This window comes from Sciurus carolinensis, chromosome 3 (assembly GCF_902686445.1).
Source record: "Sciurus carolinensis chromosome 3, mSciCar1.2, whole genome shotgun sequence".
In the NCBI taxonomy this organism is placed as follows: domain Eukaryota; kingdom Metazoa; phylum Chordata; class Mammalia; order Rodentia; family Sciuridae; genus Sciurus; species Sciurus carolinensis.
Window position 1 is genome coordinate 64,397,102 of NC_062215.1, and position 18,976 is coordinate 64,416,077.

At 48.8% G+C, this 18,976-nt stretch overlaps 1 protein-coding gene across 4 annotated transcripts; it reads left to right on the plus strand.

Moving 5' to 3' along the window:
- Nucleotides 1-37: 37 nt before the first annotated feature.
- Nucleotides 38-18,372, plus strand: Flot2 (flotillin 2). 4 transcript variants are annotated; one of them, XM_047544914.1, is made up of 11 exons: nucleotides 38-236; nucleotides 8,294-8,375; nucleotides 11,749-11,839; nucleotides 14,390-14,513; nucleotides 15,156-15,274; nucleotides 15,384-15,497; nucleotides 15,596-15,715; nucleotides 15,801-16,015; nucleotides 16,356-16,539; nucleotides 16,866-17,015; nucleotides 17,125-18,372. In XM_047544914.1, exons 1-11 carry the CDS (start codon nucleotides 188-190, stop codon nucleotides 17,161-17,163), a joined length of 1,287 nt encoding a protein of 428 aa, XP_047400870.1. In that variant the 5' UTR covers nucleotides 38-187; the 3' UTR covers nucleotides 17,164-18,372. The 4 variants fall into 4 exon arrangements, with proteins under 4 accessions (XP_047400870.1, XP_047400869.1, XP_047400872.1 ...); XM_047544913.1 differs by lacking the exon at nucleotides 11,749-11,839 and adding an exon at nucleotides 13,386-13,476; XM_047544915.1 differs by lacking the exon at nucleotides 38-236 and adding an exon at nucleotides 13,386-13,476 and having other exon boundaries at nucleotides 8,350-8,375.
- The last annotated feature ends 604 nt before the right edge of the window (nucleotides 18,373-18,976 follow it).

An 18,976-nucleotide genomic window follows, 5' to 3' on the forward strand; every position in this document is an offset into this window, starting at 1 on the left:
GCTCCTGCCTCTCTCAACGAGCGGGCCCCGCCCTCCGCCGCCACACTTCCGGCGGGGCTGCGACCACGGAGGGGCGCGGGCGGGCGGCCGCTGGGGGTGGCGGGATAGGCTGGGTGCGGCCGGCGCTGCAGACCCGCTGCTGCTGTCCAGGTCCCGGCGGCCGAGGCCCTTGCGTCCCACCTCCACCATGGGCAACTGCCACACGGTGGGGCCCAACGAAGCGCTAGTGGTTTCAGGTGAGGGGCGGCGGCGGGGATGGGTTCTGGGCCGCCCAGTGCTGGTGTGGGGGAGTGGGGAAGGGCTGGGAGGTTGGGGTGCCGCGGTCCGGGCGTCGCGTGCGGGACCCAAGCCTTCCACGCTGCTCACGGCGCTGACCCCACTATCACACCTGAGACCCCTTCCTGAAGAGCCCCCTACTCTCGGGTTTTCCGGGCTCCAAGCCCTCGGGCACCCACCAGAAACTCCCCCTCCCATTGCGAGTCTCCCTCTGTTTATTTCTTCCTTCCTCCGCCTCCTCCCAAAACAGGGCCTCCCTCCACACCACCACGGGCTAAAGGGTCACTAACATGCGGCGGGGTTCCCGGAACTCAGCAGTTTTGCTGGATTCCAGCGCCCAGGACTGAGAGTGGATCACGCGGCTTTGCAGGGCAGGTGCCTGAACGGGGAGGGACCCTGAGATATGTATGGGTTCTTTCTCCTGGCATAGTCAGACCCGTTAATTCTGAGCAGGCTGGGACTTGCTGGGGTTTACTGGCATAGCCCGCCCCGGAGACTCGGCTTGCGGCCTCTACAGGTTGGGAAACCCAGCTCGGCCGTGCCGCTTGAAATTGCAAAATGCTGCAAGCTCCAGAATTTCTTCTAGGTGGGGCTTGGGGACTGCAGCTCTGGGGAAAGGGAGGGTTTCTACTATTTACATTGTATATTTGGAATGTCTTAAGAGGTAGTTAAGGTCTTTCAAGCCACCAAGTTGTGCAGCCCCTAGCTCCTAGGTTCTGGGGAGGGGTCCTGTTGCCTGACAGCTGTAGGAATCCCTGAAATTGAAGTCTTATTTCCCACTATCAGTGCTGAGTTTCAGCTTGTGTGCAGAGTTGGCAGGGCTACCCAAACAGGTAGAAAACCTGGGTCAGGGCTTATAGTTGCCTACTCTTGAGGAGATATGATAAACCCATTGGGAACTTTCACCCTAAAACAGGGTCGTAGCTTCATTTTAAATCTCAGAATGTCTCTGCGTTGGAACATCACTGTTCCTGACCAGGACTCTGCTTCTGCAGAGGAAAGAAAATACCCCATCCCCAAACCTGGCCCTGTGAGTGGCTGTAATCACAGCTACTCAGAAGGATCTCCTTTTCAGCAACTTAGTGAAACCCTGTCTCAAAAAAGTGGGATGGGGAAGCTGGGGTTGTAGCTCAGTCACAGTTGCGGCTAAGTTCAACCCCAGTACCCCACACATGCAAAGCCCCGCCCCCACCCCACCAAGATCACCAATAGCCCTAGGATTAGGAGGAAGACCCTGCCAGAGAGCACAAAAGCCAACTCCCTCTGTAAATCCTGGCCTTGCCTCCCGACCCCCACCTCTAGAGAAAGCTTTTAGAAATCCAAATCTGCACTGCACTATCTTTTTCTTAAAGAATTTCTTTCAGAAAATCCAGACTGTGGGTTGAGGAGACAAAAACTTCAGTTCTGCCCTGGTGGAAAGCCTTTTAAGACTACAGGGTGAAAGGACTCCCTGAGACAGGCTGCTCTGTACCTCACACTTACTGAGAACCTGTTCCTCAGGCCAGAGCCAATACAGAGCTGGCACAGAAGCTGTTTTAGGGGTGGGGAGAGGAAGTCCATGGTAAGAATTGAGGGTGACAGAGTCAAGGAAAGACAGGAGAGGAGAGGAGAGGAGAGGAGAGGAGAGGAGAGGGAAGGATAATGCCTGGCATAACAGTACCTTGGGATTTGAGATGATCCTGCTGAGTCTTAGCTCCCTCCTGCATGTGGACTCCCAGGAGAGCAGAGCAGCTGCTCCCAGGGCTGCCAGCACTGGTCTGCCATGCCCCTTAAATATGCATTAAGTCCACAAGCAACTCACTCAGCCCAATTTCAAGAGGATTCTGATAGGTCTCCTGGTCATGTTTTCCATCTTTTTTAAATTGTCTATCTAAACTCCTTCCTTTAGTTTGTAACATAAAATCTTTTTCTCTCTACCTTCAAAAATTAAAAGAAAAGTCCTCTTCATTTGGAAGGGGGAGGGGTACATTTATTTTCACTAACTGGAACTGATAAATGTCAGCAACAATCCATCATAGTCTTAACAGTATTTTCCAAGCATACTGTAATTATTGCAGGTACCTTGAAAATAATTTGCACTCATCAATACTTTGAAATTAAGCTACTAATTAGAATTATTTCTAAATGTTATTATTTAATGTATTAATAAAGAAGCATGACATTGTGATATAACACATTTGGTTGTCTTAGCATTTTATTTTCAAATTTTTTTCTTTGTATTTTATACATTTATAGAAATCCTAAGAAGGGGTCCTTAAGCTTGCTGGACTACTAAAAGTATTTGTGGCTCATAAAAGGCTAAAACTGCCAGGCATGGTGACCCATTCCTGTAATCCCAGCGACTCAAGAGACTGAGGCAGGAGGATCACGAGTTCAAAGCCAGCCTCAGCAACAGCAAGACACTAAGCAACTGAGGGAGAACCTATCTCTAAATAAAATACAAAATAGGGCTGGGAATGTGGCTCAGTGGCAAAGGACCCCTGAGTTCAAACCCCACTACCCCTGCCCCCCCCCCCAAAAAAAAGGCTAAAACCCCCTTGAGGGTATGGTCTTCCATAGTAGAAGAGGGTTTAGGAGAGACAGAAAGGGAAAGGACAGCTCCTGAGAGGACAGCAGTGGGCTTGTCACCAGAGGAGAATCTGAGGAAGTCACAGAGAAGGAGACTTCCACTCAGGAGTGCAGGGTCTTTGGTGGACCCAACAGAAAAGAATTTCTGCATGTTGGATTGGGCGGTATAACTCAGTGGTAGAACACTTGCCTAGGATGTATCAGGCCCTGGGTTCAATCCCTAACACAACAAAAAATAATAATCACGCATCCGGTATTGAAGCACAAAGATTTATTTAGGAAATCAAGAATACACATTCAAGGGGCTGGGGAGATAGCTCAGTCGGTAGAGTGCTTGCCTTGTAAGCATAAGGCCCTGGGTTTGATCCCCAGCACCCAAAAAAAAAAAAAAAAAAAAAAAGAATACACATTCAAGGGAGAATGCAAGCTATTTCAACAGTGAAAAGCAACACCTCATCTGAGATTTTATTATTTTCATAATTTTTTTTTTAAACTCAGGGCTTCAGGCATGCCAGGCAAGCACTCCACCACTGCACTACGTTCCCAGGTAGTGTTGTGGGTTTTTGAACCCAAGGTTGCTTAACCACTGAGCTACATCCCTAGCCCTTTTTATTTATTTATTTTTTAATAACTTATTTATTTATTTATTTATTTGGTGCTGAGGATTGAACCCTTTGCCTCACATGTGCTAGGTAAGCATTCCACCCCTGAGCCACAACCCCAGCCCCCGCTTTTTATTTTTTATCTAGCGTCTCACTGAGTTGAATTTATGATCCTCCTGTCTTAGCCACCCTGGGTTTACAGACATGTGCTACCACACCTGGCTAGCCTGAGTTTTTAATATTTATTAGAGGGACAAGAGCTAGGGGCTGAACTTAAGGTGGAGTCAGGACAGGGTTAAACAATTTCTAGCCAGTTTTCCTTGTGCTTTTTCATTGCCCTCACATCATACTATTTTCTACAGGCCAGGACAAGAGCTGGGTTGCTCATGAGTTGCTTGTTTTGTGTTCCATTGGTTGGTGGGCACTTCTCTTTTGAGACTCAGTATATCTTTCCTTCTCTGTATCCCCAAGTTCCTATCTAAGACTGTTTTGGAGGAAGGGAAGTTATCATGGGGTATTTTGTGATTCTTCAACTTGAGTGAACCCATAGCAAGGGAAAGTGGGTTAAGCAAATTAGAAAAGGGTAGAGCGGTGCACCCCTGTAATCCCAGCTACTTAGGAGGCTAAGGCAGGAAGATCAAAAGCTGGAGGCCAGCCTCCACAGCTCAGAAAGACACTCAAAAAACCAAAAGCACTGAGTACAGTGGCACACACCTGTAATCCCAGCAGCTAAGGAGACTGAGACAGGAGGACTGCAAATTCAAAGCCAGCCCCGGCAATTTAGCAAGGCCCTGGGTAACTTAGCAAGACCCTGTCTCAAAATCAAAAATAAAAAGGACTAGGGATGCAACTCAGTGATAGAATGCCCCTAAATTAGATTCAGTCCCCTGTACTGAAGGAAAAAAAAAGAATTAAAGTTACATTTTGAACTGGAAATGTATGTAGCTCCGTGGTAAAGCACTTCACAAGCAAAAAAGAAAGAAAACAAATTGGAGAAACTTCTAAGTCTTAAGATGAGTGAGACCTTGGGAGGTGGGGTAAGAGGCACCTAACTATCCTCTTGGGAGTGGTATGGAGGCTTTTAGGAAGAAGATGCCTTCCAGAGGAGGAGGCTGCTGGGGGTGGGGCAGCTGGCTAGTCCTAACTTCCTGTTGTTGCTGCCCCCGGGAACCTGGCCATATTGCCCTTGGCCAAGGCCCAACTTGAACTGTGGCAGTCTGTTCCCAAGGTCAAATAATAACTGAAAGGTAAAGGGTGGATATCCACCCTATTGCAACCCACCCTGCTACTCCTACCTCCTCCCACAGCACATGGAGAAGTCCTCTGGATCTGACTGGAGATAGCTGTGCCCCAGCCCCCACCAGACCACAAGATGCAGAACAAGCTGTGATTTTTGGCGCTCTTCCAGTTTCACTTGATTCCAAGATGACTTGGGTTTCAGATTAACTGCCTGTCCTCAGAGACCTCCCCTATACCTCCCAGGGCAGAGAAGCCCTTAATGGCTCACCTTGAACAGCAGCCCTGTGGAATATTTCCACCCCAGAGAAAGAGACCTAAGACCTCTTACTGGTCTTGTCCATACTGTGAGGCTGTTCTGTGATCCTTGGACCTCTGGTTTGGCTACATGTTCAATATCCCTTATCCGAAATAATTGGGAACAGAGGGTTTCAGATTTCAGATTATTTTAGATTTGAAAATATTTCCATGACATGAGACACATTATGGATGAGATTCAGAGTTTAAGCACTAAATGTATTTGTCTCATATATACTTTATACACATAGCCTGAGGTAATTTTATACAATATTTTTAGTGCACCTGTGTTTTCACTGCAGTCTGTCACATGAGGTCAGATGTGGAATTTTCCACTTGTGACATCCTGTCAGCACGCACAAAGTTTCAATTTGGGGGGCTGGCGTTGTGGCTTTGTAATAGAGTGCCCACCTAGCACATGTGCGGCTCTGGGTTTGATCCTCAGCACCACATAAAAATAAAAGTATTGGGTCCACCTATAACTAAAATATACATATATTTTAAAGTTTTAAATATATATATATATTTTTTAAATATATATATATTTTAAAGTTTCACTTTAAATATGTATATTTTTAAATATATACATATATATATATATTTTAAAGTTTCAATTTTGAAGTGTCCAATTTTTGGATTTTTAGATTGGGGAAGCTTAACTTTCACTAGCACCCGTATACTGTGACTGATCCAGGAAACTGAGTTGGCTTCCCCAAGCGGTTTCAGGTGCCAATTCCAGCCTTATAAGCTCTCACGACTTGAGAGGCAGTGAGAGGGGAGAGTCTTTGTTCTTTGCCTACACCCATCCAAAACTTGTCCCCATTTTGCTGTTTTCTGCATTATCTATTTCATTTCTTAGCCTCATCACTGCCCAAACCTGAACTCTAGGTAAACTGTTCGGTGTGGGTGCCACTAGCCGCATGTGGCCATTCTAATTTCAATAAATTGGGGCTGGAGATGTAGTTCAGTGATGAACCACTGTAGTTCAGTGGTAGAGCACTTGCCTGGCATAAACAAGGTCCTGGATTTGATCCCCTGCACTGCAAAAAATTAATAATTAAAATTTCATATGAAATTGGACACGTTAGCATACACTTATAAACCCAGCAATTCAGGAGACTGAAGCAAGGGGATCACAGATTTGAGGCCAGCCTCAGCATCTTAGCAAGACCCTGTCTCCAAAAATAAAAGGTCTAGAGATGTAGCTCAGTGGTAAAGTGACGCTGGATAATCCCCAGTATTAAAAAAAAAAAAAATTGTATGAGACACATTCAAAGTAGTCAATCAACAACCACATGGCTATTTATACTACACAGCAGAAATATAACATTTCCACACAGAAAAAATTTTTGGACAAGGTTGCTTGCTTTAGCAGCTAGCTACCTATATCAGCCTCCATGCCTCGCCTAGGTTACTGCAAAAGGCTTTTACCCAGTCTTCTGGTTTCAATATCTTCCATGTGGAAGTAGTATTTGTTTCTAAAATGTCTTGTCATGCTGAGTGTGGCAGTGTATGTCTGTAATCACAGCAACTCAGGAGGATTGCAAGTTCAAGACCAGCCTCAGCAATTTAGTGAAGCCCTGTCTCAAAATAAAAAGTACTGGTGACGTGGCTCAGTGGTTGTAGGTTCAAGTCCCAGTACCAGTAAAACAATAAATAAAATGTCTTGTCAATTCCCAGCTTAGATGCCCATGTAGCTCCCCATCACTCCTATACATTCAACATGTACACCTTCTTGGCCTGCACAAAAGATATTCCATGATCTGCCCTTTGCCCCTCTACCTGCCTTGTTCCCTGCTATAGACCCTAAGAAATGCTATAACCCAGCTAAATGAAACTATCCAAACCCTTGACCTTGGGAGGCAAACATCCTGAAGCTTTCATAAATAAGTTAGTGAACCTGGAAATGACAACACCTTTTTCCAAATTCCATTTCCTTCAGTTCATCTGTTTTTAGTACATTTCCTATTGCATGTTAACTGCCTCTCCAATTTTTGTTCAAATTTTCTTGAACTTGATGAGTAATTTTGGCATTAACAGGAGAGTTTACTACAAGAAATTCAGAAATTAATTTTTGTCATTTCTGGGTGGAGGACACCCTGAGCACATCCTCGACCTGGATCTCGATTATGACTGAGTTAGCTGTCTGTTTAGTTGATGTGCAATCTGTCCTACTGTGATGGCCGGTGAGCTCTGTGGTATTATGATCATCCCTTATTTTACCTCCTGCAAGATAGGAGTTGTATCTTCATATCTATGTCCTTAACACAAAAAAGACTCTACTTGTTTGTTGAATAAGTGAATGAATGTTTGTATGAAAAATGGAAGCTTTGCTGGATACAATGACTCATGCCTGTAACCCCAGCTACTTGGGAGGCTTAGGCAGGAGGTTTGCAAGTTGGAGGCCAGTCTCAGCAATTTAGTGAGTCCCTGTCTCAAAATAAATTAATAGGGCTGGGGATATAACTCAGTTGGTAGAGTGCCTGCCTCGCAAGCAAAAGGCCCTGGGTTCAATCCCCAGCACCGCAAAAATTAATTAATTAATTAATTAATTAATAGCCGGACACAGTGGTGCATGCCTATAATCCCAGCAGCTCATGGGACTGAAGCAGAAGGATTGCAAGTTCAAAGCCAGCCTCAGCAACTTAGGCAATTTAGTAAGCAATTTATTTTTTTCTAATATTTTTTAGATTTTGATAGACCTTTATTTTATTCATTTACTTATATGTGGTGCTGAGACTCGAACCCATTGCCTCACACATGTTAGGGAAGCGCTCTGCCACTGAGCCACAACCCCAGGCCCATTTATTATTTAAATAGACCCTGTCTCAAAATAAAAAAGGGCTGGGGATGTGGCTCAGTGGTTAAGAACCCCTGTGTTCAATTCCTGGTACCAATAAGTAAGTAAGTAAATAAATAAATAAATAGATAGATAGATAGATAGGACTGGAGGTACAGCTCAGTGTAGAGCATCCCTGGGTTCCATCCCTAGTATTGCAAAAAAGAAAAGAAAAATGGAAGCTTTTCCAGACCACCCCCCGTCTACTGTGTACTCTGGAAGCACTTATACTCTGAATTATTCATTGGATATCTTTTTTTTGTAAATTCTCTGTCTAGATTCTAAGTTCTTAAATCCCTTCAGGTCAGGGAGAACTTGTCTCCCATTTATGTATAATCTCAGCACCTGGAACCAAAGAATGTCTGTTGTCAAGACTCAGAGCAAGTAAAAGGCCAGAGTTGCTGTCAGAGGGGTGGGGGTAGACAAACCCAGGAACTGACTGACCTGACCAGGAGTGATTTGCTTTGCTCCCCAGGGGGCTGTTGTGGTTCTGACTACAAACAGTACGTGTTTGGCGGCTGGGCCTGGGCCTGGTGGTGTATCTCCGACACTCAGAGGTAAGGGCCTGAGGGTTTGGGAAACTGTCATCCTGGTGGGCAAGGGAGAGAAGAGTTTGCAGTATTACCCCTTCAACCTTCAGATCAGCTACAAAATCTGCCATTTGCCACCTCTGTTCTGGCAGGAAGAGTCCTATAAGGAATAGGTGAAATTGGTTATATAGGTATTCAGGAGGCACACTTCAAGAAGGTCTGGCTTAGGTGGATGTGGTGGTGCATGAATGTAATCCTCAGTGACTCTGGAAGCTGAGGCAAGAGGATTGCAAGTTCAAGGCAAGCCTTAGCAGCTTAGTGAGACCCTGTCTCAAAAAATAAAAGGTCTTGCAAGCACAAGACCCAGGGTTCAATCCCCAGCACGATGATAGATAGATAGATAGATAGATAGATAGATAGATAGATAGATAGGAAGAAAGAAAGAAAGAAATTGGCTGGGTATATAACTCAATGGTAATGCACCCCTGGGTTCAATCCCTAGTACCAAAAACAGAAAGAAAGAGGGGGGTGGGGAAGGGAAGGGAAGAAAGAAAGAAAGGGAGGTCTGTTTTTAGGCACCTCCTCCTTTCTGTGTGTTCTTTTTGGCACTAGAGATGTCACTTTCTTTTTTTTTTTTTTTTTTTTAAGCATAAGGTTATTTATTTTTTAAGAGAGATGTCACTTTCTGTCCCAGAGGATTCAGGGTCACATCTCAATTTCCCAGTTCTAGCTCAAAGTTATTTAAGAAGTCTTAATTACACACTACATTTGAAGGGGTTGTACTGAAGGAGAAAAAGCTGAAGAAAACCTGTACACCCCCTTTCACCACAGAGGCCTTGGAGCGATTCAAGCAGAGGCTAAATGAGAATGGATGTATATTTAGAAGCTCCCTGCAATAGTAGTGGGTTAGAGACAAGGGGTGGAGATCTAAGGAAAAGGTGCTGGGACCAGGCAAGACAGATATCCTTAATCTGTCTTGGAAAGGCTTACTAAAAGAGGTTTTAATGCCCCAGAATGCCCACTGTCCAGCTCTCCCTGCTGGTACCTCCAGAGCCCTGGGAAGAGACAGACCTGGGCTCTCCTGCTACCTCACTGTCCAGCCACCTTTCCTAATGGGAAATTAGGAAGGGGTAGAGACTCAGGGTCCAGGCCAGGACCCAGGCAACAAGGACAGTAGAACTGTGAAGGTATGGGAGTGTTAGAGGGGGTTGGGCATCCGAAAAGGAAGCAACAGAAATTCAAACAAAATACTGCTCCATTCCACCTGAATTAGTCAGGAGAGAGAAGCCCAAGTCTGCACTGAGCTTCTGGTGCTTGAGGCTCCTGGGAGTCTAAGGGTATCTGCTAGGGTCGAGGGCATGGGAAGTATGTCACAACTTTTTACCATCACTGATTTCCCAGCAACCCACTTCACTCTCCCATCTCTCCCCTCACTTTGCCCTGCCTGAGCTGATGGATCTGGGAGCTTCAGATCCAAGACCAAATATATCAGAGAGTGATCAAAAATGGTCACAATTTCTACTCCAGAGGGTCCTAGGCACACTTGAGTGGGTCATTTGGCCTGCCAGAAGTCATGGGAGTCCTTTCCAGAGACACTGCCACCCAAGCACCATGCAATCCTAGCATAGCATAGTATCTTATTCAAACACTTCAACTTAAAGTCAGGCCCAGACAATTTGTGACTTGTACTGAGACCTGTCCTGAGTGGGCATCCACTACTGGGGTAACACTCATGTAGACCTTCTCCACATTCTTGGTCTCCTTCTCCCACTTTTTGCTCCAGGGAGCAAAGCCCTAGGATGGGATGACCAGGCCTCCCTGACAACAGGTTTGGAAGTGAGAGATGGGAGGCCTTACCTTATCCTAGGAAACTGACCTCAGGCTCAGCATCCTCCCTTTGGTCCCACTTGCTGGTTAGTCTGTCCCTGAAGCCCTTCCACTCTGTTCCCTTTTCTGGAAGACAGCTTCTTCCCCTGCCCCCAGTCTACTTGGGGGACATCTCCACAGGCTAGGGCATTTATTTCCCTAAGCTGGTAGGATCCTCTTAGTTCAGAATAGAGGCTTCTAACCTAGCCTCCATACTCAGCCTCCCTTTCAAGGTACTTTACCACCCATGGCATCAGCCATTCTTCCTCCAGACTCAGTGAAGTCTCTCCTGCTGTACTTTGCTGCAATACCCTGTACTATTTGAGTTCCTGATGTGGGCAGCTCTCTCTTCCTTACCTGAGCAAGTCCTCCACCTCTGGCCTCTGAGCTGCAGCCTCCCATCTACCCTCCTTCCCTTCTCCCCACCTCCCTCCCTCCCTCCCTCTCTCCTGTTTCTTTCCTTCCTTCCCCAGAAGACAGCTTGGTGGGTTTCTGTCTATGCTGGGTCAAGAGTCCTCTTAAGCCCAAGGGTGCTAGTGTTAGGGACTCAAATGAAAGCAACCTTTGCATGTCTGCACAGCTGAGCCCCCAGGGCTGGCCGTGTGAATGTGACCTCTCCCAGGGTTAATGTGGGGCTCCATGTTGCCTGTTGATCCTCATTCCCCCACCTACCTGCTTCTGCCTTTTAACCTCAGCCTCTGTCTCCCCTTCCTTCTTTGGGTTTAAGGAACTCTTCCACACTATGCACAGTCTGCCTCTGCCTGGACCACCATCCTACACAAACACACATACACACACACATGCTAGGGTGGACCAAGTAACTGCAAGGCACCTTGTTTTCTTTGCCAATACTCTTTGCCTATGCCCAATTTTGGAAATTCCAAAATGAGCAACTCCATCATCTCACATCCATCCCTGTGAATATTCTGGCAGGAGCATACTTTCTTCCCTAAAGTACCCCCAAATCACATCCAAAATTTTGGGGGGCTTTTCTGACCTTAAATTACCTTCTTAATGGTATGTAGTAGCACAAACCTTATGGGTTTGCACCCAAAGCAGGATTCAGTTTTTGCTGTGACTCATTAATCCCCAGAGTAGCTACCCTCTCCCAATTTCCAGAAACACATGTGTGCCTGCGTTAGGAGGGTAGAGCTAAAGCTGTTTCCCAGATTGTGGCAGGAATCTCCTGAGAATGTGAGGTGGTGAGCAGCCTGGGTGTCTAGCTTATAGGCCTCACCACCTCAGGCCCTGGGCCCCCAGGGTATTGGCAAACATTTCCCCAGCCCATTAGCTCCTCATTGGAAGGGGATAAGGGCTAGAGAAGAGAACCAGAAGCCTTAGGCCAACAAGGGGCTGCCTCTGCTCTTCCATAAACCTAGAGAGAGCTGGCAGGGGTTTGAAGTGTTGACAGCACCCCTGTCCTGCTCCCACATGACAGGCATTGGTACTTATCTGGTAACCACTGTGTGTGTTTGCTGTGTCCCCTCCTACCCTTCCTGTCCCTACCTCTCCCTACCCCCTGGCTGCTCCTCAGACTGTCTCTGGAGGTTATGACCATCCTGTGTCGCTGTGAGAATATTGAGACGTCGGAGGGGGTCCCGCTATTCGTAACAGGGGTTGCACAGGTAATAACCCACCTGCTTCCTCTTCTGTGTCTAACCTTCTCTCTCTCTGCCCTGTGGGGCCTGGCAGGCAGAAACTGGATGGACTCCCCTCCTGAGAGTGTGCCTCGCCCTCCCTTGTCTCCATCTCTGCTACTCTGGGTGCCAGGGTGAATCCCTATAGATCCCCAGGGCACTCTCTTTTGCCTATTGGGGCTGCAAGTGGGGAAAAAGCAAGGGATTCTGAAGGCCCAAGTCTGCCAGTGGGTGTCCTTGAATGCCAAACCTTATTACCATGCAGCCATAGCTAGTGAAATCTGTCCTTGGCTAGAATGTTCAGCAACTCCAAGTGTGTTCTCTATAATGTGCAGGTTCCTATCCTTATCACTTCTTTCGCCAGTTCTCTGTTGGGCACTTTCTTGGATTCAGGCACGGAGAATGCAGCAGAAAACATTCAAAAGCCCCTCCCCCTCAGAGCCCGTTGCCCACAGGTGCCCAGGCTGGAAGAGACCTTAATAGCATCTTGCAGTTTTCTCTTCCTCAGCCTTGAGTTGCCTTGTAGCCTTCTTAGGCAAAAGTCCAGCACCACCGTTCCCTTCCTCACCCATTCTTCCAGCTCTAGTTGGGAAAGATACCATCCCATCTCCTGAGTTATGGAGGGCAGGATGCAGTGTACTGACCTGAGAGGGGGTTAGAGCACCTCTTTGGAATGGGTAGGGTCCAGGCCTCCTTCAGCACCCCAACTGAAGCAGCCCCAACCCCTCCAAACCCACACTATACTTGAAACATCTCCCAATGCCCAGGTCCCTTTTAATCTGAGTGAATGTGGATGCTTGAGGAGTCAGATTAACAGGGCAAAAAAACTCTTTCAAGGGGCTACTTAGCCAGGAGGCTTTGTTGTGACCCTAGCCTGTGTTCCCTATGTGATGTGTTTGGGCCCAAATCATAGCCTTGTGGACTTCAAGTCGTTGCCTCTGGCCAGTTAGAAGGATCAGACAGAGATTCCTGGCAAAGGAAGGGATTGCTTCCATCTTGGTTTGACAGCAGGCATACTCCCGGTATGCCCACCTTCCAGGTAGGGTTTTCTAGGCAGCATCTTGGGGCATTCTGGGGTGCTGAGTAGATCCAGAGAATAAGTGAGGATACCTGGGGTATGTTCACATGTCATCCATGACAGTCTCCATGCCATAGCCTGGAGTACCAGCACATACCTGCTGTCCTAGGACATACACACACAGCTATACCTGGGTTCTCCCTGTTCCTAACAGCCCCAGACCACCATAGCCACTTCTTTCTTACTTCCTTTTCCTCACAATTCAGACCAGGCTGACTTGAGCAGAGGACCTATGTGCATGTGTAGCCTACTTACCCTCCTTCCCCTGGAGCTGCCTGTACCTACCCTGCCCACCTTCTTAGACACTGGCAGCTACAAACCCTGGAGAACCCTCCCCATCCTCCTCACCAGGATCCTTGGCCTGTCCCATTTGGAGCGGTGAGGTGTTAGACTCTTTCCGAACACCCCAGGCCCTGGGCCCCCAGACCCATGCCCCTGTTTTGCATTTCTTGGCAGGATTTCCCTAGAGATTATGACGTTGCAGCCCCGCTGCGAGGACGTAGAGACGGCCGAGGGGGTAGCTTTAACTGTGACGGGTGTCGCCCAGGTATAGTAACTCAGCAGCCCCGCGCATGTCTGTTGAGGTGCCTCGTCCCCATACTGGGGTTTGGTGGGAGGAGGAGAGGACAGCAGCCAGGGGTAGTCTCTCCAGCACCCCTGCCACCCCAGCCCCCAATGAGAGAATCATGACCACTGGAACATGCTCACTTGGCCCCCTTGGCCACTCAGCAGGACTAACAGATATCCCTTCTCTCCTCAGTGGCCCTCGAGGGACAGAACCAGTGCTGAGGGCTTCTATCTCTCTAACCCAGCCCCATTCTTTGCAGGTGTTGGACATGCCCGGCCCCAAAATCCAGGTCTCACCTGTTCCCTGGGCAGGGGGTGAGAGGGATGGCCCAAAAGGAGAGGCCCTGTGAGGCAGAGGACTTCTAGGGGTCAGAGTCTGTGCTATATCCCCAGCTAGGAGCCTGGGGGAGGCACCCCCCACCTCTGGACTTCCAGGGCAGCAAGGTTCTACTGTGTTACGGGCCTCTGATGAGGGAGTTGGCTGAATACCTCCAGACGCAAAGGCACTATCGGTTGTACCCCGGGACCTGTCTCCTGCCCCGTCTAGGCTCTTTCATAGTCTATCTGTCTGTCTATGTCCCTATTGCTCATTCTCCTTTCCATACTTTCTGCCCCTTAGCCTGAATGTCTCCCACATGTGGGGAGTCTGTGAGGGAGGAGTTGGCTAATAAGTGAACAGTAGTAGGCTAGAGAGGGAGAAGAGCCCCATATGCCCAGGAGAATGCTGGGTCAGAGCCTCAGCTGCCAGTGAAGCACGCCCCACCTCGTGTTCCCAGGGCCTACAGGTTTGACAAAGAAGGGGAGGGCACAGCCACCAGCCTCTGTACCTCTGGGTCTGGGACTTCCATCTGTTTCCCTCCAGCCTGACTCAGGCACCTCTGTGACCTTGGCAGGTGAAGATCATGACAGAAAAGGAACTCTTGGCCGTGGCCTGCGAGCAGTTCCTGGGAAAGAATGTACAGGACATCAAGAATGTCGTCCTACAAACCCTAGAGGGACATCTGCGTTCCATCCTAGGTGAGGCCCTGCCCAGCCTCACATGGTCCTCAAGCCAGGGCCAGGGATACGTGGCATGGCTATGCAGGGAACATGTTCCTCTGAGATTTTGAGCTGAAACTTTTTCCTCAAGCATTTCATTTCAAAACTTCAGCTGGGCTGGGGATGTAGCCCAGTGGTAGAGTACTTGCTTAAGCATGCAAGAGGCTCTAGGTTCAATTCCCAGCACTAAAAAGAAAAATTAAAAATTTAGGGTAGGACTGGGGTTGTGGCTCAGTGGTAGAGTGCTCATGTCGCATGTGTGAGGCACTGGGTTCGATCCTCAACACCATGTAAAAATAAATAAATAAAATAAAGGTATTGTGTCCATCTAAAACTAAAATAAAAAACAGGGTGAGTTGAGTGAGAGACGTCTTTGGTGTGGGGCATGTGGGTGGGATAAAGGGCAGTGTGCTCAGACATCTGGTGTCACTTGAGTCACTTCCTCGTCCTCCAGGACTCTACATAAGTCTCAGTATTAAACACTGTTGAGAAGAAACCCCAAGAAGACCCATTTCAGACTGTATGGCCCCTGTATGCATCCAGACTTCTACTTGCATGCTTCCTCCCTTTCCCAGTTGGATGGACCCCTGGGGAGAAAGCCCATGATCTCTCTGCCTGCAGGGACCCTGACTGTGGAACAGATATATCAGGACCGGGACCAGTTTGCCAAGTTGGTGCGAGAGGTGGCAGCACCTGACGTTGGCCGCATGGGCATCGAGATCCTTAGCTTCACCATCAAGGTGAGATGTGACAGAAAGTGTCCATCTAGGAGATGGGGACTTGCTGGGGTAGGGGGGCACCGTTGTCCCCATGTCTGCTCCCTGGGATGACTCTGTCTTCCCTCCCCAGGATGTATATGACAAAGTGGACTATCTGAGCTCCCTGGGCAAGACTCAGACTGCTGTGGTGCAGAGAGATGCTGACATCGGTGTGGCTGAGGCAGAGAGGGATGCGGGCATCCGGGTACTTGGGATTTCCTTTCTACCCCTGGGATTAGGGAACTCAGGGGTGATGGGACCATGGTCCCTCAGGGAATCCTCAGCACCTACCCCTCCTCCTAGGAAGCTGAATGCAAAAAGGAGATGCTGGATGTGAAATTCATGGCAGACACCAAGATTGCTGACTCTAAGAGAGCCTTCGAGCTACAAAAGTCAGCCTTCAGTGAAGAAGTCAACATCAAGGTAAGAAGACAAGGCATCACAATGTGGGGCTCAGGGCTCAGGACCTGGTGACCAGCCTCTTAATGTGTTGATCTTTCTATCACAGACAGCAGAGGCCCAGTTGGCTTATGAACTGCAAGGGGCCCGTGAGCAGCAGAAGATCCGGCAGGAAGAGATTGAGATTGAAGTTGTGCAGCGCAAGAAGCAGATCGCAGTGGAGGCGCAAGAGATACTGCGCACTGACAAGGAGCTCATCGCCACCGTGCGCCGCCCAGCCGAGGCGGAGGCCCATCGCATACAGCAGATAGCAGAGGGTGAAAAGTGAGAGCTGCCCGGGTGCTAGGGTGGGGTCAGTCAGCCTCTTCTGCTGTCAGTGTACTCCCTCTGACCACAGTTGGGAAACCACTTTTCCCCATGTTTTTCCCTCCTTTGAAGCAGCATACCTACCTCCTTTAGTCAGCAAGGTTAAATGAGATGAAGAAGGCTCGAGTGCATGCCTGGTAGTGTTTGGCACAGAGTACCCTTTCCCACATGCTAGGACCCTGTGACCTCTCCCTGGCCTGAGCCAACAGAACAGGGCTAAAGGATTTGCCAGGCCTCATGCAAGGTTCAGGGGGACCCTGGCATCTCCTGCTGATCTACCTGGCCTGGACTCCTCCAGGGTGAAGCAAGTCCTCTTGGCACAGGCAGAGGCTGAGAAGATCCGAAAAATCGGAGAGGCGGAGGCAGCAGTCATCGAGGCGATGGGCAAGGCAGAGGCTGAGAGGATGAAACTCAAGGCTGAGGCCTACCAGAAATATGGGGATGCAGCCAAGATGGCCTTGGTGCTGGAGGCTCTGCCCCAGGTGAGGCTCCCACCCAAAGCTGCACCCAAAGTTCAAGTCTCCTCACCTGATTAGCAGGACAAGTGCCAAGACAATTATGTGCCTAGTCAGTAACACAGCCACAAGCCAGCTAGAAGGATTAAAGAGGGAAAGTACTCAGCAGAGGTCAGGAACTCTCCAACAGGCCCAGGCCATCCCTGGCCCCTGGGCCTTTCCTAGCATGACTTGCAAATTAGGGCCACCCAGGCTGTTTGGGGGTTTGGGTAAATAAGAGAAGGAAGGGAGAGATGCTAGATAGGGTAGGTGGATGGAGTCAGAATCTAACCACAATCTCATACCCCATCTAGATTGCTGCCAAAATCGCCGCCCCACTGACCAAAGTTGATGAGATTGTGGTTCTCAGTGGGGACAACAGCAAGGTGACATCAGAAGTAAACCGGCTACTGGCTGAGCTGCCTGCCTCTGTGCACGCCCTCACGGGTGTGGACCTCTCAAAGGTATGTATCTGCTTGGTTGCAGTGGGGTTACCTGGGCAGCCCACTGGACTGGGTATATGGGTCCAGGACCTCCACAGCCAAGGCCTCATGGCATCTCCCATGTTTGCAGATACCCTTGATCAAGAAAGCCACTGGTGCACAGGTGTGAGGCTTCTGCAAGCCCACGCCCTTCAGCAGCTGCCCACCCCTCCCTTCACCTGTTTTAACACCACAGGGACAACGGGAACGTTACTGACTCTGGTGCCTTATTTTGTAGGGACCAGAAGTGCTGCGTGTTCAGGCCATCTCTGGCTGTCTTCCTTCCTCTCCCGTCTCTTTCTCTCTTCTACCCTCACTTTCACTGCCACACTCATCTCTCTTTCCTCCTTCATCTCCCTGTGTGTTTCTTTCTGTCTTTCTCACCCAGTCTTCCCTCCCTCTATGCACATCACATAGTTTAAGCTGAAAATGTTTATTACAATCACTGTCTGTCTGTGGGGGGTAGCCTTGCTGCTCCTCAGAATCCTGGTGCCTTGAAGTTCTTCCTATATCCATCTGTCCTCCCTGTATCCCTGGCCAGAGCGCAGCATAGGTACAGGGGTTCGGGTAGGACAACCACTCTCCCTTCTCCTGGCCTGGTTTTCTCTGAATCCTCCTCTAGGAAGTCTATAGACCATTCACTTCTGCCCTTCTAGACCTGCATAGCCATGGCCTACAGGGCCCAGGGTCATTGCCCTTTATTTCATCCCTCTCTAGGCCAGGTCTGCTCTCATACCTACCCCTTTCTCCCTGACTCCAGGGGCACAGAGGCAAGGCCTCCTGTCTATAGCAGCTCCCTCAGTTTACTACTGCCTTTGGAGGCCCTGCTTGTGCTCACAGAAATTCCCTTCATGAAAAAGCCCATAGGTGTGGCAACCTTGGTCCCAACTCCACTAAGCCTCTTGGGGGTCAGGGTCTAAACCTGTTGGGGACAGGAACATGTGTAGGCCCTCTTCCTGCTAGTGCTGCACTGTCCTGTGTACGGTGCCCTTCCAGTGGGCAAGGCTGTGCCAACCCTGTCCAGAATCAAGTGCCGTAAACTGGCCAGATCTCATTCCCCTTGTGCCATCTTTCTTCCTGGCCAGAGTGATGGGGTTCCAGCCGTGGGAAGCAACTCAGTCTTCTGTCTCATTGCACTAGTAGAGACAGAAAAGACCAGGGCCCAAGCATCCTGCCAGGGGTGCCATGAGTGGCCCACGGTCCTAGTCCCCCACCTGTGGTCCTGCCCCAGCCTGTGTAGCTGTTCTGCATGTGGATGCTGCATGTCTGGTCTGGGGCTTGGATGTTGCGCTGCCCCACTGCCTGTCCCCTCTGGTAAAATAAAGATCTCTTATGTCCACCCCCTGCATTGCGTATTCTGTGAGGGGAGACTGGGAACCAAGAACCAACCAAGTCCTCCGTTCATACACTTAGCATCAAAGCTGCTCTTGGCCTGTTCTTCCCTTCCCTAGCCACAGGGGGGCATCAGCACACTGGCTTTGCCCACAATAGCTGCCACAGGCCAGGCAGCAACAGGCCATGTGCTGAGGTCAGACCTGCGACATGGGAGACCTGGCTCCATTGCAGGAATAGGGTGAAGAGTGCCACCAGGTTTGTGACACCTATGCCAGTGCTAAGCCCTACTCAGTATTGATGCCCATTTCTTAGGCTTAATAGCATAAACTCTGAAGTAAGGCTGCTCAGGCTTACATTTTAGCTCTATTGTTTGTTCATTACCTGTGTAGTCTTGGGTAACTTCATCTTCCTGGGCGTCCATAGTCTGATTCATTTTACAAACTTATCAAATGCTTGCTGTGTGAAGCACTTTGTCTTACATGCTAAAGAGACTGCACTGAACAAGACATGCCTAGGTTTTAGAGCTTGCATTCAGGTAGAAACAATAAGAAAAGTTAAATATACAGTATGTTAGATAAAGGTAAATAGCAAGGAGGAAAATAAGGAAA